General features: G+C 40.5%; 1 protein-coding gene across 1 annotated transcript in view; it reads left to right on the top strand.

Moving 5' to 3' along the window:
• Window positions 1-431: 431 nt before the first annotated feature.
• The window catches only part of myo15ab (myosin XVAb), a 40,010-nt gene continuing 19,202 nt past the window's right edge, over window positions 432-21,239 (top strand). Inside the window, exons 1-32 of the mRNA XM_053676413.1 lie at window positions 432-668; window positions 1,088-4,469; window positions 4,542-4,682; window positions 4,815-4,948; window positions 5,036-6,922; window positions 7,527-7,609; window positions 7,715-7,778; window positions 8,335-8,444; window positions 9,343-9,417; window positions 9,721-9,811; window positions 10,062-10,067; window positions 10,159-10,262; window positions 10,407-10,470; window positions 10,582-10,695; window positions 11,506-11,667; window positions 11,749-11,862; window positions 13,481-13,539; window positions 13,778-13,901; window positions 13,991-14,086; window positions 14,766-14,897; window positions 15,565-15,690; window positions 16,331-16,408; window positions 16,751-16,905; window positions 17,436-17,481; window positions 17,559-17,683; window positions 17,782-17,899; window positions 19,273-19,448; window positions 19,696-19,780; window positions 19,906-19,955; window positions 20,245-20,330; window positions 20,868-20,998; window positions 21,093-21,188. Coding sequence (XP_053532388.1) covers window positions 1,100-4,469; window positions 4,542-4,682; window positions 4,815-4,948; window positions 5,036-6,922; window positions 7,527-7,609; window positions 7,715-7,778; window positions 8,335-8,444; window positions 9,343-9,417; window positions 9,721-9,811; window positions 10,062-10,067; window positions 10,159-10,262; window positions 10,407-10,470; window positions 10,582-10,695; window positions 11,506-11,667; window positions 11,749-11,862; window positions 13,481-13,539; window positions 13,778-13,901; window positions 13,991-14,086; window positions 14,766-14,897; window positions 15,565-15,690; window positions 16,331-16,408; window positions 16,751-16,905; window positions 17,436-17,481; window positions 17,559-17,683; window positions 17,782-17,899; window positions 19,273-19,448; window positions 19,696-19,780; window positions 19,906-19,955; window positions 20,245-20,330; window positions 20,868-20,998; window positions 21,093-21,188 — 8,202 coding nt within the window. The 5' untranslated portion in view covers window positions 432-668; window positions 1,088-1,099. The remainder of the gene's footprint in view (window positions 669-1,087; window positions 4,470-4,541; window positions 4,683-4,814; window positions 4,949-5,035; window positions 6,923-7,526; window positions 7,610-7,714; window positions 7,779-8,334; window positions 8,445-9,342; window positions 9,418-9,720; window positions 9,812-10,061; window positions 10,068-10,158; window positions 10,263-10,406; window positions 10,471-10,581; window positions 10,696-11,505; window positions 11,668-11,748; window positions 11,863-13,480; window positions 13,540-13,777; window positions 13,902-13,990; window positions 14,087-14,765; window positions 14,898-15,564; window positions 15,691-16,330; window positions 16,409-16,750; window positions 16,906-17,435; window positions 17,482-17,558; window positions 17,684-17,781; window positions 17,900-19,272; window positions 19,449-19,695; window positions 19,781-19,905; window positions 19,956-20,244; window positions 20,331-20,867; window positions 20,999-21,092; window positions 21,189-21,239) is intronic.

Below are 21,239 nucleotides of genomic sequence, written 5' to 3'. Positions count from 1 at the left end.
TGAAGACTGCGTTCAGAACAAAAACCATCCTTCGATGAGTATATCAACTACGTCTTGAATTTTGACTCATAGTCGATTCGTAGCCGTTATCACCCATCATGTTTTGTTATAAGCACTGAGGAATTCTGTAAACCTGTGTGACGTATTATTGTAATGTTTGAAAGAGCTGCATCGTTCTGCACAGTTTTTGATTGATGTGAATCCATCTCTCTCTCTCTCTCTCTCTCTCTCTCTCCGTCTCTCGCTCTTTCTCTGTCTTTCTGTGCCTACATTATTCATGTTGGAATGAGACCTGAGCTAAAGTTACATCAAGGCAAGAAGACCTGACAAATTAATGCTCCTTCTACAGTCCTACAACAGCACAACACTGACACAGATCCTCTGGCACAGATACCTCACCTCTTGCTAAGTCTCTCATGAACGGTCTAACCAGTCCAGGAACTAGTCATGTCCTGTTTATGCTCTTCGCAACGGAGCCTCTGCCTCTCAAGTAATAGATAGAAGAAAAGAATGTGTGGATGAGTGGGAATCGAGGGTTATACAGAACTCACTTCAATAGAGGAACTCTTTCCGGTCTGAGAGGAGGAACCATGAGGACAGACATTTATACAGTTACAATCCTGAGAGTACACATCACCCTACCTTCAAGAGTGTGAGTGCATCCTGAGGTAAGAAAAGTTGTTTTGAAAATTGAGGTTTCATGACTTTCTTACTGTAAGAAAGATTAGAGCCCTTTTACATAATGGGCCTCATTTGTCCTCGGCAGATTTACAAAAGTTTCGATAATGCATCACCATTTCGCCATGCCTCCAAAACTTCAACGATCAAGCTTCACATTTGTGACTTTCCTTCTGCGTAAATTTTTTTTGGAGTTTTCATGGGAAACATTTCTTTCTGAACTAACTGGATTCATACTAGATTTCTGGTTTAAATGATCCTGTGAATAATTTATGAACAATTTTGTTTGTATCCTGCTTGATAAATGAGGCCCATTGGCATTAAAAATAGTCGAATGTTGTTAAATATAGTTCGAATTTGTATGCTTAAGTTTGAATTTAATCTCTCTTTTTGTGAGGCTGCAAAATAGAGAAAGGACAAAATGCCAGGCAAAAAAGGTGACTCAAAGGCGGCGGCAAAAAAAGGAGGGAAGGCAGAGCCAGAAAAAAGCAAAGGCAAAGAGGAAGAAAAAAAAGGGAAAGATGACAAAAAGGGGGCTAAAGAGGACAAGAAGGGAGGAAAGGATGATAAGAAAAAAGGAAAAGAAGAACCCAAAGGTAAAGGAAAAGATGACGGAAAGAAAGGAAAGGACAAAGGAAAGGGGGCGAAAGTAGTTAGTGAGTCAGAAGAGGGGTCAGACGCAGAGCCGATAGAGGATGACGAAGAGTTGAGTGAAGACGAAGAAAGGGACGAAGACTCAGAAAGGGACACACGCAAGTCTGGACATGGAAAGGCTGGTGCTAAAAGCAAAGCAGCAAAGGGAAAGTCCAAATCAAAACATGCTGCATCAGATGAGGAGGAAGACGAAGAAGATGAAGAGGATGAGGAAGATGATGAAAGTGAAGAAGATAAGAAAGGAAAAAAGAAATCAAAAGACGCCCACAAATCCAAATCTAAACCTGAGGCGGAAGGAACAAAGAAAAAGGCCAAAAAGAAGGACGAGGGTCCACCTGAGACAGCACCAGAACCTACAAAGAAACTATTTGGTTTCCCTGGACTTGGGAAGAGCTCAAATAAGCGACTAAAAAGTACATCTAGACTGTTTCTCGGACTTGGCAAGCAAAAGAGTTTCGTGGTCAAGAAAAAGAGAAGGAAATCTGTTTTGAAGAATGCCCCGAGGCTTCTGATGCGCTTCAAAGCCAGTAAAAAAAAGAAAAACGAGAAGGAACAAAATGACCAGTTGGGACGCAAGCCGTCTTACATGCTACTTAGAATTGGTGGCAACAAACCAGCAGAAAAGAAATCGGGGTTTTTCAGAGGACTTTTTGGAAAAAAGAATGCCGGTGATGGGTCAGATTTTAAAAACCAAAGTCGGATACTGGGGAAAGTTGCTGGAGCGACAAACTGGCTAACTAAGAAGTTCCTCTCAACAAAATTGAAACAGAGACCATTTAACAGAAACCGTGGCCGCTTGGGACAGTCACGCACCAAACAGTTTCCTGGGGGAAGTCGACAAACAAGCGTTCGAGGACCTCACGGGCATCACAACTACGCATATGAACATGATTTTGATGAATATGACTATAATAACCATGGTAGAATAAGCACCGGTGCATTTAACAGACAGTCACTGCAGAGATCCCCAAATTGGTATGAAGATCCTGTTGACTACTATGAAGCGCAGTCACATGATCAAGGCTATTATGAAATTGATGATGAATACTATGACCCACACATGGACATACAGAATGAAGGAGAGTATTATGATGATGGTATGGGCTTCTATAACACATATTCTGCGCAACATCAAATGGGCTACTACCCAGGGGAGATGGAGTACTATGGTCAACAGCATCTGATGGATCCATATTACACTGATAATATGGAATACTATGACGAGAATCAGTACCTTATAGAGGATTGTTATGAACCTTATGGAGATGAAACCGAGTTTTATGACCAGAGTCAGTTTGATTACTATGATGACCCTCAGGAATTCTATGACAATCCATATGGTGAAATTGGAGCAGCTGATCCATACATGACTTCGTATGGAGTGTATGAAGATCCATATCTCCAGGACTACCAGTTTAATTACAGTGAATCAGGGGTTACCCCATATCTTGAATCTTCCTATAACATGTACCAGCCATATAGTTATACAATGCATGATGTCATGGAGGGTGATGAGTTTAACAATGTTTCTATAGAGCCAATGGAACTTCAAGGAGACATGTTCAGAGTTCCAAGGCCTCAAGTAAAGCTTTTTGGTCAAGAAAGGATAGCAGTTGAACCTCATCCATTGGCAACACAATATGATCCTGAAGAGATGTCACAGATTCATTATAAAAATGTACAGTTTATTCCAGACGGTGCTTTTCCTGCACAAGTATATACACAAGAACTGCTGCATCCAGGGTTACCTCAGATTCCCACACCAACTGCAATGTTAATTAAGCATGCTAATAGTCCTCAGGGGTTTGTGAGCCCTAACATTCAGTCTCCACATATGTCACCCATGGCCCAAGGTGGTGCTTTCCCCCCATCACCTACACCAAGCAGGAGGTCCATGGGAATGATGGCTTCACCTGTACAAAGACCCCTGTCCCCTATGTTAGCAAGAGAAAGATTCACAGAACCATTAATGGATGTGGGCCCCCCCCATGTTCCCATGCAGAAACAAAGCTTTCATGCCTCTCCTCAGCCCTCTATACGGAGAAGACAGAGCCCATCTCCACAGCCCTCCATACGTGGATTTGTAGTTAGGGATGTGCCTCCATCTCCACCAAGAGGGATGTCGTCTCAATATGTTCAACGCCCACCTTCCCCATTTGGACAGAGAAAAGTCAGCCCAACTGCTTCTCCAGCAGCCTTTAGTCATTTCCATCCTCAGGCCTCATTCACAGAAGCCAAGTATTCCCCTATTCCTATGGCCCGGCGAATGCCGAGTCGAATGCCCTCATTTCACACAAGCCCTCCAGCTTCTGCTCATGGTTCCATCCGCAAGCAAAGCCCACTCCATTCTCCCCATGCGTCTATAAGAAGACCCAGCCCAGTTTCCTCCCCATTAAAAACTCATCGTCCATTTGGTGCCAGGAAGCCTCAAGGTTCCACATCTCTTCCTAGGCAAATTAGTCCTCCAACCTCTCCTCAAATGGGCAGGCGTACTGTGGGCAGTGTTCAGCAGATGGACTCTAATAGGCCACACTCCCCATTTGCAGCTCACAGATCATCACCTACACCTTCACGGAGAAGTTTTACAATTGGTTCAGAATCTCCTCAGCCTCCTCTACCAGCTGGACAAAGATCACCATCACCCAGCTTCTCCCGTAGGTCAACTCAGCTTATGAGGAACCCACCCCCATTCGGCTCACCTGGTGGTCAAATGCGTGGAATGGGGCGTCCAAACATTCCCATGGGAACAGTAAAACCCTCTCTAGGTCAAATGGGTCGTTTGGGTGCTTCAACCAAAAACATGCCTCCTTCCAGAGCGTCCATACGTAGCAACAGATCGGTCATGGCTCAGGACATCAGAGCCTCCCCAAAGCTTCCAGGTCAACACCCTGGAATGGTCATTATGGAGCAGAGGCACTTCATTCCCCCAGGACGAGCAGGTCCCACTAGGAATACACAAAGACCAGTTGGTCTTGGCCGTCCTCTGATGGCCAGGCAGTCTCTGAGGCGAGGACCTCCTTCACCACAGCCTTCTCTAAAACATATTGGTCCTACATCACCCCAACCTTCCATTAGACATCTGTCCAGGCCAACTTCCCCTCACCCCTCTATCAAACATGGCTCACCATTACCAAGGCGTACTCCTTCCCCTCATGCACCACCCATACCTATCATCTCAAGTCCTTTCCAAAATGTACAGCGGTCTGAAGCATCTCCTTATCCTATTACAATAGAACCAGTCCCTGTGGAATTTGATCAAATGATAAATGTGCCTCGATCACCCATGGTCACCAGTGCTTTACAAAATCAAAGTATTTGTAATGCCTCTTATAAATCACCCTTCCAGCAACGTATGCAATCTTATGCCCCTGAAGTCATTGGTATAGAGCAATTTCCTGATCAACCATCTTCACCCCAACTATCAAATGTGTTACAAAATCAAAATTTGTTTAATAATACTTATACCTTTGTACCTCAAGTAGCACCACTGCCACAGCAGTACCTGGAGACACTAGCATCACCTGTTATATCAAATGCTTTGCAAAATACTCAAGTCCGGGGTGCATCTTTCATCTCACCGCTGCAAAGACCAGGTTCTCCATATGTTCCCGAAGTGGCACAGCATCCTGGCTCACCATCATTACAGCCATCAATGTCACCATATGCTCCCGAAACAGAAGTGCTTGGACAGGGTCCTGGTCAGCCTGCATCTCCAACACTGTCTAGTGCTATTCAAAATCCTTACCTTCATAATGCCTCATACAAATCAGTGTTGCAGATACCTTCTTCCACCTACTCACCAGTTGTGTCACAGTATGATTACATAGAGGAGCCAGACCCTGGCCCACTCCTCACTAATGCTCTTCAAAACCCCAGTGTCCGAAATGCTGCTTACAGAACACATTTACATAGGAGAGGATCCAGAAATGCCCCTAGCCCAAGGAGATCGCCAGTTCTCTCAAATGCTTTACGAAACGAACAACTCCGGAAGGCTTCTTACCAAACACAACTGTCTCAACCAACGAAAACCTACTCCTATGTTCCCATGAGGGGTTATACCCAGAGCCCTATTCTGTCAAATGCACTGCATAATCCTCAAGTCCGTGGTGCAACCTATAATCTGCCAGGTGGCACGCTGGTACATGGCAATCAAATGGTGGCTCCAGCTACCTCTCCAATGCTAACTAATGCTTTACAAAATCAACAGCTTCGGAATGCTTCCTACAGACTTTCAGATGGGACTATAATAAGTGTGGAGCCCCACCTACAACAACCCTTGTCTCCAAACATCTCAAATGCCTTAGATAATGCAAACCTGAGATACGCCGCTTATAGACTTCCAGATGGAACTATAATCACCAGAGATTCCCTTCAACATCAGCAACAACAATCCTCTTCTCCAAATCTATCTAGAGCTTTGCAAAATCCAAACATTAAAAATGCTTCCTACAGACTTCCAGACAATCCACTTATTACAGAATACCGGAGGCCAGTATCTCCCAATCTGTCCCGTGCACTTAGAAACAATAGCATTCGAAATGCATCCTATAGGCTGCCAGATGGAACAGTTATTTTTACAGAGCAACAAGTGGAACCAACTTCTCCAGCCCTGTCAAGTGCACTGCAAAACCCAACTCTTCGAAACGCATCCTATAGACTAGGTGATGGCACAATAATTTTTCCTGATTATGGCCAATCAAAATCTATCTCCCCAAATTTATCACACGCACTTCAGAATGCACAGATGCGGAAGGCTAGTTATAGATTGCCAGATGGGTCTATTATAACCACACAGCTTACTACACCTTCCCCTAATTTGGCAAGTGCTCTGCAGAATCCAAATATGTCTCGTGCTACATATAGGCTACCTGATGGCAATATAATCAGTGCTAATCCAGTACACTCACCAAGCTTGACAGGTGCCCTCAAAAATGCAAACATCAAAAAGGCCTCCTTTAGGCTTCCAGATGAATCCATTTTTTTACGTACTAAATCAACCGGTCCAAACCTGGCAGAAGCCTTGAAAAATGAAAGTCTTCGCAAAGCCTCATACCGACTACCAGATGATTCTATTATTTCAGCAGATCCTCAGAGTCATACAAGCAATCCAAAACTTTCACAAGCCCTTTTAAACCAAAATCTTCGTAAAGCTATTTACCGTTTGCCTAATGAATCCATTCTCAGGCAAGGTTTTGAAGTTTCATCATCACCTCAGCTGAAGGATGTGCTGAAAAACACCGGCCTAAAAAATTCCTCCTACCAGCTGCCTTCAGCACTATCTACTGTTACAGCATCCGGATTGATTATTGGGCCGGATGGCAGATATGCAATTGTCTCCCCACAAAGAAAAGGGCCTCATGAACACTGGGCTATGAATGCCAGGGAGGGACAAAGTGCAGAGGATGTGTGGGCTGCAGAGAGAGTTTTGCCTCATGGAACTGTTCAGAATCTTACCAAGTGGTCTATGTACCGTGACGAAAACATGATAGACCACCTTTCTCTACCACCTTTTGGTGTTGGGTCCAGTGAAGGTGAGGTGCCGTGGGTACCAGATCGGGAAGGGGAGCCCTCGGGCCAGTGGTATGATAAGGTAACTCACTTTACTTACTTTTATTTTAATACATGGCAAAAATTTAGATTCTTCAAGCATTGTTTAATTCTCGACATCTAAAAAAAAAAAAAAAACTTTTCAGAAATCTGACTCTATAGGTTTTGCATTTGTAGTGGATGTCAGATAGATTTATGGATAATACATTTAATTCATCCAAACCTGATATAGTTTTACCTGTTGGTAATGATGGAAAGGTCACTGCTGAAAGTCTGTATGGCTTTGAGCTTGCACAAAAGGCCTAGCCAAGCTTAACTATCTCCAGCAGGGTATAGCTGCAGACTCTTTGAATGCATGGGATGTCAGATGAGATTTACAAGACTGATTATATCCATGCTCAGGTTACCCTCATTGAAAGCTGGTATCTCTGCATTGACTTGACTCTGGACAGCATGGTTGCCCACTGACCTAATTTGTTAAAGAGAACTTTAAAAGTCTGAAGCAGTTAGAGTCAGAGTGAAATCAGATTAAGATGAGTTCGGCATAATGAAAGTAATTAATAATGGTGACATGCTTTCCTGCTGGAGTAAAGTATAAAGATCACAATTATATGAATGAAAATGACTAACTCCTGTTCTGTAAACAGATGTATTCTATAAGAAGTCTGCCTACCATGAGTTACAGAGAGAAAAGAGAAGCTGATGGACTTGAGGACATGACACAGTTGGAGTAAGAAAATATAAATAATCATACGCACATACTCTACGGAAATGGCAAAGTATTGATTTGATGAAATGACATTAAAATTTACGATTGACTTTATTTTCCCCACAGGGAATTAACAGAAGCAGCTGTTTTAATAAACCTGAACACTCGCTTTGACCAAGAGCTCATCTATGTGAGTCAACATACTGTTTCGAATGTTGTTATTCCGCAGCACTGTTGAATTCTGGATTCTGATTGGTCAGGAGGTTTATACTTGTTCTAATGTACTCGTTCTAATATATTATCGTTTCTATAGTAACTCAATCCTAATGATTTGTATGTAACAACGAAAAGCATGTCATCACTGATAGGACATTATGGAGACATTTATTCGGCATTGATGGAAGGAGTCTCCAGTGTCAGGGCTTTGTAACAGCCAGCAAGTTTTCAGACATCTAATAAAACACTTCAGGACATGCTTTTATCCAAAAAAAAAAAATCATAATTAACATTGCGATGGTAATACTAACACCTTGCCAGTACTCTGAGGAGTTTTAGTAATAATAATGTAGGCTATATTTGATTGTTGATTCATTGAATTTGTGATGATGTCAGCTTTATGGTATTGCTAAGAAAGAGTTGTATGATAATGCTGCTATAATACCAGACACTTTGTGGTTTTTTTAGTCTTCCTTAGTAGTAACATTTGTCTTTACTGAACGTTTTTCCACTCTCTTCCTTTTTCCTAGACGTATATCGGCTGTATTCTGCTATCAGTTAATCCATACAAGTTATTGAACATCTATGGAACAGACATGGTCCTGCAGTATAACGGTCATGGCTTAGGAGAAAACCCACCGTGAGTGTAAACCTCAATTACACAGCTTCATCTGCACAAAACTGCCATAAAACTACATGACTGTGTGAATACTACTGTAGCATTTCCTGCATTATTAACATATCCACTGCATTTTACAGTCACCAGAAAGATATTGTATTATTTTCAAGACTGATGGGAAAAGCCACTCAGGGGAAAGTAACCAACAATAATGTTGATGTCATAGAGTAATTTGCATATTAATTGACTCATCATGATCATTTGTATATTATGCGTATGCAGTCATTGGTTGCTGGGAAGAATGGCGATCACTGATTGGTTGTTGGGAACGATTGTGAGCCATGATTGGTCATTGGGAACAATGTCGATCATTGATTGGTCAATGAGAACAATGCCGATCATTGATTGGTCAATGAGAACAATGCTGATCATTGATTGGTCAATGAGATCAATGGTGATCATTGATTGGTCAATGAGAACAATGGTGATCATTGATTGGTCAATGAGAACAATGGTGATCATTGAATGGTCATTGAGAACAATGGTGATGAGTGATGGTACATTGGGAACTGCATGTGTGATTGTGCATATGAGAGAGAGAGAGAGAGAGGGAGAGAGAGAGAGACAGTGACCGTCTCATTTTTCTTTAACCTGCTGTCTTGTTACTAGCTGAATAGATGGACACATCTTGTAACGTGAGAAGAAGCCAGAGATTGCCTTGCTGTGTGTTAGTGTGTTGTTTAAAGATAGAGTGACCTCAGAGCCAGAAATGATACCTGGTGCATTCTAGGTTACTTACATTTGACTGTCCCTAATAATTTAACAGAACAAGAACAGTGTTCGAAGCAGTTCAGATGAAAAAAATTCAAATAGGATTTGGCTCCTAATTTACTTTATGGTTTGTTTGTATTTGTTCTAGTCACCTCTTTGCAATTTCAAACCTTGCCTACACGACAATGATGGACGTCAAGCGGAACCAGTGCATTATCATCAGGTTAGCCATACTGTATATCTAGCCAATATACTCCTATTCGATATATTTCAGCGCTCGCTATTGTCTCATTCAATTCTAAAAACACTGAACATCCCATGCTTAAACATAGACATATCTCTTGAATCTAAGTCGCCAAACTCTTCTATGTCAGTCGAATGTCTAAACTTTTCTCGCAACATTTAGCCAGGACATTTATTGTGTGCAAAGTCTACGTTTCATACAAACGCTACGTTTCATGATATCATGTATAGACAGTGTGTAAAGTTTAAAACTCTTTGCAGTGTTACCGTGTTCATGTTTCAGTGGGGAGAGCGGATCCGGAAAAACGGAGGCCACCAAACTGGTCCTGAGATACCTCACTGCCATACATCATGAGCGAAACGTAACACAACAGGTACTCAAGCTGTGTTTTGTTTTTCTGATAAATGTCAAGAGAGAAAAACAGGAGACACCTATGAAGGATAATAAGTACCACGACGTTAAATGTAACTAGAAATGAACAAAAATTATAACATGCCGTTCTGTAATGAATCAAACTCCCCCTTGTGTTTATAGAGCTGTACTGTATGTCCGTTCCCGTTATAATCAAAACTAACATGTCATCCTTTTTGTTTTTATCCTATCCTATCCTATCATCCTCCCAGATTGAGGTGAGATTTAATGTTGTTGTTTGTTTTTAAAGTCAGTGTTTTCACTGTATTGTAAATGAAATCGGCGCTAACTCGAATGCTCAAACGCCAGATCCTGGAAGCAACTCCTCTGCTGGAATCTTTTGGGAATGCCAAAACGGTGCGGAATGACAACTCCAGTCGCTTTGGGAAGTTTGTGGAGATCTTTCTGGAGGAGTGAGTCACTGCTTTGATGTTCACGTTAGCGTTTGTGAGCTCGAGATGATTCGGTGTGTGGAGTTTCTTTAGGGTTTGTGTGTATACAGGTGTGTGTGTGCATGTCATAAAACGCGTATTTTTTTATTTTATGTTACGTTAAAGAGGAGTGATAAGCGGTGCCATAACTTCACAGTATCTACTGGAGAAGTCCAGGATTGTTTTTCAGGTGTGGGACAGTAATCACTTTTATTTCTTTTAAACATACAAGAGATTCTAGACACAAAATAACCATTAGGGTGCAGTTTATGTTAATGGCAGTGTGTGTGTGTGTGTGTAGGCAAAAAATGAGAGGAACTACCACGTTTTTTACGAGATGTTGGCCGGACTCCCTGTTCACCAGAAACGAGTCTTCTACCTGCAGGAGGCTGAAACGTACTACTACCTGAACCAGGTAATTCACGCACATGCACCGTACAGTCCCGTGCATAAGTATTCGCACCCCTCACCCCCTTTTCCTTTCCACAATTTGTAGTGCTACAACGTGGAACTGATGTGGACTTACAGTAATTTGGGATTTCATGTTATGAATCTACACAAAATAGTCCACATTATTAAAGTGAGTGGGAAAAAACCAATATCAGTATAGTTTGCAGAATTATTTACAAATAAATAAAAAAAAAAACTTATTCAAAAGTTGTGATTGCGCTGTTGCTTTGAAACCCTTACATTAGTGCTGGTGCAACTGGTTTCCAACAGAAGTCACATAGTGTAATGATGTGAATGAACTTGTGTACAATTAAAGTGTCTGAATATAAATATAGGAGCAACGATCGATCAACTTTGAACGTCTTGCAAAGCAACAATAAATCCACATTTTTAAAAGAATATGACACAACTCTTCACAATTCTTCCTGAAGGAGACTGTCCACGAACAATCATTGATTGGGTGAAAAGAGGATTAGTCAGAAAAGCTGAACACGATGCTACCACCACCGCGCTTCAAAGTTGAGATGACCTTCTCAGGGTGGTTGTAGCGCTCTGGGTCAACAAAACAAATTTAAATTTGGTCTCATCAGACAAGAAAAGCTTTTTCTCCTAGGGTGAGGTTGTTTTGACTCCAACCAGGATTTCATATGACTGTGGAGTTTTGGTGGAGTGTCCAAGTTGTGGCTGTCCTGGGAATAGAGTCTCCCGCCTGAGGTTATGAATGAACTATATATAGCACCAGCTACCAAACTAACTAGCATCGCTAATATATCAGGGTGGTGACTGTGCGATCGAGGGGAAGGACGATGGCGAGGACTTCAGGAGGATACAAAGTGCCATGGACATTCTCCACTTCAGCCCTGAGGACCAGAGCAGTGTGTTCAGAGTGCTTTCATCCATCCTTCACCTGGGCAATGTCTTCTTCCACAGGCTTGAGGTACTACACACGTACACATCGTTTTCCAGCATCATAAATCCTCGTCTGTCTTTCAGTCTGCAGCTTTTTCTTCTGACTCAGACTGACGTGCAAGAAACGGCCGGCGTCGTAAGTGCTCAGGAGATCCGCGTGGTGGCCGAACTGCTTCAGATTTCTCCAGAAGGACTGCAGAAAGCCATCACCTACAAAATGATGGTAAGATTATATATATATATACCTCCATGCTCGTTGAAATATTTTATTTGTATTTTTTTGCCTGAACATACACATGAATCATAATTAGATCTCCACTAATCAATGCAGAGAATGAAAGAATATGACTGCGAGTGAGTGAAAGAGAAGCAGGAAGATGTAAAGTGTTATAACGTCTTGAGATCAGTGCTCGTTGCCAAGCAGGCTCCGGAGGATACGCTTAATTACTGCAGGTTTTAGGTTACGGAAACCCTGTAACCGGATCAGGGGTTCGCTCGTTGACTTCAACAGGGCTAATTCTCAGGAGTCTGTTACGTCATGGTGCGATGTCTGAGGATGAAGTCAGCCCTCGTTAAAGTCTTGTTACATGTTCGTGAGAAACTTCTCCGTCGCGTGTGACGGGCGAAGGTGTAGGCTTTCTTCAGTGCACTGGAGTCCAAAAGTCTGGGAGCGCTCGCTAGCGAGAATTCTTGTTTGGCGTTCGTTTAATCTATAAATGCCATTCTCAGCATAACAACTTGAGTGCAATGTTAAATCTACGAAATGTTTATATATCTTATAAGCTGAATGCGCAAAGACAGATGAAAAGGACGAAATAGCGATGAAATACTGAAAGAGCACCTCCTAAACATGGTGTGCGATAAATCTTCCAATAATGCAGCTCAGCCATTGCAGCGCACCGGCTACGATGGATACACGTTAACTTCCCCGCGCCATTACTTTTGTCCTCAGTGATCAGCTAGTCTTATTTCTCGTAATTTATCAGTCCATACAGGATTTCAGAGGTTTGTTTGCAACCAAAAATGTTAGATTTTTCTGCTGCTTTTTCCAAAATTTGCGTTTTTTTTTTTTTTTTTTTTTTTTTGCGTTTGAGTTTTTTGCGGAAATCTACTTGAATTGGCAAAATCGCAATCGCACGAAATTGCCTTTCGCAGTGACGTTTGTTGGTAAATGAGACCTTTTAGCTGTACACGTGTTCGATGCACGTGAATCGAACGGAGATATTATTCGATTAGTATTAAATCTTCATACAGTATTTTTCCAGCACTCCAACCCCCCCCCAAAAAAAGGTACTCAGTATGCAAGTGTCAGTATGAGATCATCTCATCAGGAACATGTCGAGAGTAACCCAATCCATGCTTTTAACTGATTAGCTTGGTTTAACGCTAGCTTTGTTATTTGCTACAGTACGATCAGAGTCGTACGTGTCTGTGCCTTACAGTTGTGTTACAGTAGGATGTGTTTAGCGGTTAGCGGTAATTCTACACAGCTACGCTTTCTCCGTAGGTCTCTGAATGTTCTGTGATCCCTGTATTACCCCCTGTGTGTATGTTTATGTGTGTGTCATGCTGAGCATCTTGCTCTTTTAATAAATAAAGCCGTTATCCACAGGCCACGGGTTTGAGTTTACACCTCTATCAGGCTGAAATCAACTATCACCTAACACCGTATCAGTTCCACCTGGTGTGTGTGTGTGTGTGTGTGTGTCACTCTCTTGATTCTTAAGGCTCTAGTTTTAATTCCTAATTATACTTCACTGTCAATTACAGCAGAAGAATTACGTTCTCTACTCCTTTACTTCCATATATAAGTTGAAATGTTTGTGTTTTTTTTGGTACAGGAAGCAATGAAGGAGAAAATATACACTCCGCTGAGCGTAGAGAGTGCCGTGGATGCCAGGTATAGTCATAAACACACGCAATGCTCACATAGAAGTATACGAATATTGACATATAGCTTGTTATACCCCATCGCTGTTGAATTCTCCATTCTGATTGGTCAGAAGGCGTCGCTTGATTGACGTTCTATAACAGGTGGCTCTGACAGTCGTTCGAATCGAATCGTATGTGAATATTAACGCGCACGTTCGAATACGTAATCGTTTCTATAGTAGCAGCTAATTTCATCCATTTTATAGAGATGCCGTTGCCAAGATCCTTTATTCCCTGCTCTTCCATTGGTTGACGGAGCGGATCAACGGCCGTGTTTACCCGAGAAACGAGGCTCTCTCCATATCTATATTGGATATTTATGGATTCGAGGTATGTGCTTAGATGCAACCACGAGAAAGCTCCCTCTCCTCGTATGGAGATATTTCAACAATGATTATTTGTTGTGTTTGTGCCTCCAGGAGTTAGCATTTAACAGTTTCGAGCAGCTCTGCATCAACTACGCTAATGAGACGCTTCAGTTCTTCTTCACAAAGATCATTCTAAAGCAAGAACAGGTGAGTTTAAAAAACATGTGCATGAATTCACTAGTCACTCGTCAGAGCTTTACTTTATAATGTACATGATGGAATTAGTGTTATCAACAGACTCTGGTTTAAAAATGACTGCTACGTTTTGTGCTAGGCTACATATCTCCGCCTCCTAAAAAACATGCTATGCTATGCTAAATTGCCATAGGTGCCCTGGCATCCCATCCAGAGTTTGTTCCCAGGATAAGCTCTGGGTCCACACTGACCCTGACCAGGTCTAAGGTGTGGTTATTGAGAGCAGGATGCAAGTGTGTGTGTTTCATTTAGAAAACTCCATGATATTTTAATGCTGGGATCGATACACATCTACGCAATATCACAGAAGGTTAATCCATACTCAATAAATCAAAAAACATACTCGGTCGTGAAACCGGAAAACAGTGCTCAGAAGCACTCAATACGATCGGCAAGACTTCGCGAGAAGTAGGAGAAACGATGTTGCATAAGTAGCCAACACAGAACAGGTGAACACATTAGGGTAAAAACATTGGTGGAGGAAGAAGCCAATCCAAACCAAAACAAACACACATGGAAAAATGAAAGTTGGGATTGCCTTTGATATGTGTGAGTTAGTTCTAACACTAAGTTTAGTTCACGATTTAGCATTGAAGGACCTGTAAACGCAAATACAAATACATTTTGCTAGGAGGAGTACATACGAGAGCAAATCAGCTGGAAGGAAGTGCCCTTTACTGACAACAAGGCATGTATAGACCTCATCGCAGCTAAGCCCCATGGGATACTTCGCATTCTCGATGACCAGAGCTGCTTTCCTCAGGTAACGTTTTTCACCCCTACAGTATTATTATTAAGTAATCATTTCAAAGCGTTCATATATTTTAAAATCACATGTGAGTAGACGTTAATACGGATAACGTTAATAAACCCGTCCGTACAGGATGTCGCAGAGGGGTTTTTTTCACATCGTTGCAGAAAACTACTCGAAATGGCGAAATCGCAGTCACGCGAAATCGTTTCGCGAATGTGTTTCGCTGTGATGTTTGTTGGTAAATGAGACCTTCAAGCTGTACTCATGTTCGACACACGTGAATCGAACAGGGCGTCGTGAATCCGAAGGCGTTTCAGCCCAAATCCGCATGAAATCTGCGGGTATTTTGAAAAAATCGCAACAATTCTCCTGTGAAAATTGTGGAGTTTGCTTGATTTTGCGTTCATTTCTGCGATCGCTAAATCGCGGAATCCTGGAGGGACTGAATAATAAGTATTAACATCTTGCTAACCATTATAGTTGATTATTCTTCTTATTATTCATTGTTATATGTTATTTTTATTGTGGAACGTGTATGACCAAATAAACTTGCTGTACATTTTTAAAAATATAATTAACAAATCAGTTGACAAATGAAATAAAATCCCCACTTTGTAAGAGTCGGAAAATAAAGATTTGTTTATTTCCTTTGTTTATCCGTATCTGTATGTGCCAGGCCACTGACCACACCTTCCTTCAGAAGTGCCACTATCATCATGGAGAAAATCCACTTTACTCCAGGCCAAAAATGCCACTGCCAGAGTTCACCGTGAAGCACTACGCAGGACGAGTGACGTACCAGGTACAGACGACGCTATAACTTCGGTGTTGTTTAAAATAATAATAATAATAATAATAATAATAATAATTTTAATTATGACCTGAGGCTTTCTGTGAATAATTTTTTTTTTAATAATCACTGAGTTATGTTTTGTTGGCAAAGTTAGAATTGTTTTATTTCATTAGCATTCACGTTATTCTTAAAATAAAATATCCTTAAGTTAAACTTTAACCTTGCCCTTGAATTCAAAAAAAGAAACATTATGTACATAAAACCTAAATGTAAAATATCCGAAATCTGAATTACTGAGCACTGTGATTTTTTTCATTTTAAAATGCGACTCGCTGAACACCGAAGTAAAAATACTTTGAAATATCAAGGATGTCAATTTAAAACAAACCGCTCGGGATATTTTCGCAGTAATTTATCGCAGCGCTGTGGACTCGACGCTGGGTGAATTTCCGTATTCAGAGTTAAATGGTTTTTTAACATTAAAACGTTTTTAGGTCTCGTTTTTTTTTGCTTCCGAATCTAAAATCGTTCACCGAGAATTAAACTTGATGAGTTCGTTTGTGTTTTATGAATATAATTTTCGGCAAATTCAACATGCATTGTTTATGATTGTGATAAATTAACGTTCGGTTGTTGTTGTTGTTTTTAGGTCCAGAAGTTCCTGGATAAAAATTACGATCAGGTTCGACAAGAGGTGCTGGAGTTGTTTATGCAGAGTCACAACCGGGTGCGTGTGTGCGTGTGTGTGTGTGTGTGTGTGTGTGTGAATACAATTTTATTCAATAAGATTTCATCGTCCATCACTAATAAAAGAGAACAGTACCACGTTGAGTTAATTTCAGGTGTTAGGTTCAGGGCATGTTTTCTTTACAGGGAGCTGAAATCAGTTTGAGCAGGTGCGTAACCCGACACCGAATATGTGGACCTCTCCCCACATTAATATTTTGGACTTTTGGTTGGAAACTCTGAGTACAGCACCTTTATTCAAATGAGAAATTCATGTGTTTTACATGAGGAACGTTTGTAAATGTATTTGTGTGTGTGTGTGTGTGTGTGTGTGTGCACGCAGATGGTTTCAAATCTCTTTCTAAAGTATAGCGAGATATTAAATCAGCAGAAAAATGTAACACAGAGAGACAGCACAGTTACTCGACGATATCAACCGTCTACTGTAGCTGCCAAGTTCCAACACTCTCTACAGGACCTTCTGGACAAGATGGAGAGGTTACACACACACACACACACACACACACATTTTCACACAGTGCGCTCCACTAATATTGGCATCCTTGGTAAATATGAGGAAAGAAGGTTGTGAAAATTTGTCACGATTCATGTCGGTGAGTCATGATCCAAATACATGATTCATAATGTTCCGAATGATTCACGAATCGAATGTGATTGGTACCCGATTCACTTATTTTCGCGAGTGATTTTCACGATTCATTTTTTACACGATTCTGTGTGATGTTCCACACGTTTTTATTTTTTACATTACAACGATTAACTTATTGTTAAATGTAATTCCTTTTATACGATTCATTTATTTTCATTTTCTATTTATTTATTTTCACACGATTCACTTTTTCACGTTGAGGGCATGTGTTTTCATGTTCGCATTCTTTTAGGCATTCTTCCGTGTATCAATTTATTTTCACATTTACTCCCATATTGTTCACATTTCCGGCCAGAACGACTCATACAGGTTTATACACACGCATGCAGGATGACGATCCTCATCTCTTTTCTCTCAGGTGTAACCCATTATTCGTGCGCTGCATAAAGCCAAATAATAATAAGGTAATTAAAGGATGCTGTTTAATCACACTGACTCTTACTATAACCGTTTGAGTATTTACGCATTATTCGTGTCGTAGGAACCGGGGATATTTGAGCCAGAACTGGTGGCGGCCCAGCTCAGATACTCCGGAATTATGGACACCATCCTGATCAGAAAGGAAGGTTATCCGGTCCGAATGACTTTCCATAAATTCTTAAACAGGTAAATGTACGGTTTAGCTGGTTCAGTAACAAGCTCATACATTTTACACAACCTACAGAATAATCCTGCTTCACAGCCCATTCATGAGCTTTCTTTAGGTATAAAGCGCTGCTGGGGCTGAAGAAAACCCCGCCTCCAAACGGAGACAACTGTGTCACCATGCTAACAAAGCTGTGTCCAATCAAAAAGGGCGATTACCAAGTGGGTGTGTCCAAGGTGAGTGTGGAAAAGTGTTGCATGTCTGCGCGAGATCGAGTCTTCTTCATGGAATCATGGTTTTCATCCCCTGTGGTTCATTTCTGTATGTTTCTGAGGAAGTTTAGACTGCCTGGTAGAGGCAACCGGACTGGAATATATCAAGTTACCTTTAAGTGTTGTAAATTTCCTCATTAAATAGCTAGCTAGTTCAGTGTTTCTAAATTTGCTTATTAAAATGATCTAAGTAGGTAAGTTTTTTTTGTAAATGACTCGTTAAATTAGCTAGCTAGTTACATTTTGTAAATTAGCATGTTCAATTAACTTGCTAGTTAAGTTGCAAATTAGATTATTAAATTAACCAGCTAGTTAAGTTGTGTGAATTAGCTTATTGAATTAGCCAGTTAAGTTACATAAACTAGCTTGTCCAAATAACTTGCTAGTTAAGTTGTAAATTAGCTTATTCAATTTGCTAGCTAGTTACATTTTTCTAAATGTGCTTCTTAAATTATCTAGCTTGGTAGGTTTTGTAAATTACTCATTAAATTAGCTAGTTAAATGTTGTAAATCAGCACGTTAAATTAACCAGCTAGTTAAGTTCTGTAAACTAGCTTGCTCAAATAACTTGCTAGTTAAGTTGCAAATTAGCTTATTAAATTAGCTAGCTAGTTAAATTATGTAAACGAGCTTGTTCAACTAACTTTTTGAAATAGCATTTTGAATTAGCTAATGAGTTAAGCTTTGTAAATTCAATTCAATTTTATTTGTGTAGCACTTTTTACAATTGTCTCAACGCACTTTATAGACACATATAAACACAGGATACAGATTTTAAATGTGTGAATTATCCCTAAAGCGACTGTGAATTTAAACTAAATTTAAATGAGCTTCTTTAAATAGCTAGCTAGTTAAGTCTTGTCGATAATGCTCATTAAATTAGCTAGCTTTTTTTGTTTGTTTAATAAATTTGCTTAGCAAATTATCTAGCTACTTAAGTTTTGTAAATTAGCTTGTTAAATTAACTTGCTAGTTAAGTTGTAAAACAGCATATTAAATTAGCTACCTAGTTAAGCATTGTAAATTAACTAATTTAATTAGGTAGCTAGTTACATTTTGTTGATTAGCTTATTAAATTAGATACCTAGTTAAGTTTTCTCACTTACCTTGTTAAATTATTTAGCAAGTTAAGCTTTGTAAATGAGCTAAATAAGCTCCAATCGTTTCCTCCTTAAGCCATTTGGATTAGCAGCTTAGCACAAATCCTCTTACTGTTAAATTTAGCATTGTCAAATCTAATACTCTTAAATTTACAGCTGTTTCAGGTTCTGGAGATTTGTTTGCTACTGAATATTCGCACGCTGATGTTTTCTCTCGCTCTCTGTGTGTATTCTCAGATCTTTCTAAAGGAAGACGTGTATCAGCTGCTAGAAAGTAAGCGGGATCGTGTGAGGCACCTGGCGGCGCTGACGCTTCAGAGATACATACGGATGTACCTCGCACGTAAAAACTTTCTAAAGTTCCGCGTGAACATGACCAAACTGCAGGCCAGGTGCCGAGGCTACCTCATGAGGTAAACTCCAAAGACGCTAAACTCGAAAGTGAGAATAAATAATAATAATAACAATAAAATAATAGTGTATATAAAAAAAATCTCAATTGTACACTGGTTCAATTTTATTGAATTATTATGATATCACATATTCCGTTTAATATACTTGTTCAATATTATAACTATACTCTATACGACAATAAATTTGATCTCTACATGAGTTCACTCACTCCGGTTTACTTTTAAAATTCTCTCCGACGGCGTTTAGGCGATGTCTCCTACAGAAACGGCTGATCCTCATCAAGTTCCGCTCACCAGTTCAGCTCATCGTCAACCGCAAGCGCTACATCAGGGTAAGATGTGTCGTTTATTTTTCCGGTCGATTCTTTAGATGTTATTAGTCAAGTACAAACTGTACAGTATGTGTAAACAGAATTCAATAATCTCACTGATTTTTTTTTTCTTTTCCCCCCTACAGGATAACCTCATCATGGTCAGGATGGCAGAAGAGGTGAGGAGAAGGCTAGAAAGGATTGAACGAACTGCAATAAATCTGATTGAGAAACTGATTGAGATTGAGATAAAGTGAAGGCGACCTCTTGTGGTCAGTGGTAGACGTGCAACAAAGTAAAAAGTAAAAAAAAAAAAAACATTTCAACGTGAGCTGAATTACATTAAACACAATGCAAAGTTCGAGGGTTTGTGTTGGTCATTTTGGTCATCCTCGTCCAGACTAGATTGTAGAATGTTGAATGTTCCTATACGTGTTGTCCATTTTTCACTCGATAACGACTGTTCACGTGGAGGATTTTATTTTACAGGAGCGAGTGAGTCGAGAGGTGATTAACGTGTCCCAGTTGGTCATTCCTGCCGAACTTGGAGAGCTGCTGCAGGCCACAGCAGGTTGCCATTTATTTCAATTTTAATCTTACATAGAAATACGATACATCAGTGTAATGGAATATGGTATCTTGATGCGTAGTGACATCGTGGGTGATCTAGGAAAATTTGGGATTTGGGAAAAATCCCCTCAATGACAATTTGGAAAACCTTATAGAACACAGCGTACGGGTACCTGTAGTAATCTGAATCAGGAACCCAGAAAATGGACTTTTGTTGAGTGTGTACGAGTATGTGTGTAACCCGACTCTGAATACGAGGAACTTTCCCTGATGTAACTTCTGAGTCGGGTACTCTGAATGGAACCCTGTATCCAGCAGGGTCAGTAATGCAAAGTGCTCATTATTAGGTTGTAGTCATTAAGGGAGGAAAACTGTTACCAGATTATGCTAGCAACATGCTAATTAATGCAAACATTGCTAATAAGTATCAGCAGAGTACTTGATGAAATAATAACTTGTGGATGATTCTGTGTTGGTTTCATTTATCTGGCTGTTTGCTTATGTATTAATGTGTGTGTGTGTGTGTGTGTGTGTGTAGATGGTAAAGAGGTGCATTCCGAGTGTTTGGCTCGGGTTGAAGCGCTCAGAGTGCAGGTTTATCCTCAACTCACACTCCCTCTGGATATCAATAACTATCTAATGACCAAATACATCCGTTCCAACTTCAGGGTGAGGAAACACCTACACACACACACACACACACACACACACACACGCACACTTCAACACAAACTTATATGACTAACGTGTGTGTGCACTGAAGGAGCTGCAGTTTGGAATGCTTACCGCACCTCTACGGGCTTCTCTGACTCGTCTGGAAGACGATCTAACACAGGACGCTCTCGACATCTTTTTACTGGTGAAATCATCATCATCATCATCATCATCATCATCCTCTTTATACGTTTAT

The sequence above is a fragment of the Ictalurus punctatus genome, chromosome 26 (genome assembly GCF_001660625.3).
Source record: "Ictalurus punctatus breed USDA103 chromosome 26, Coco_2.0, whole genome shotgun sequence".
NCBI lineage: Eukaryota > Metazoa > Chordata > Actinopteri > Siluriformes > Ictaluridae > Ictalurus > Ictalurus punctatus.
Note: the sequence above shows the minus strand (reverse complement) of the source record. Positions and strands in the feature narration are given on the sequence as shown.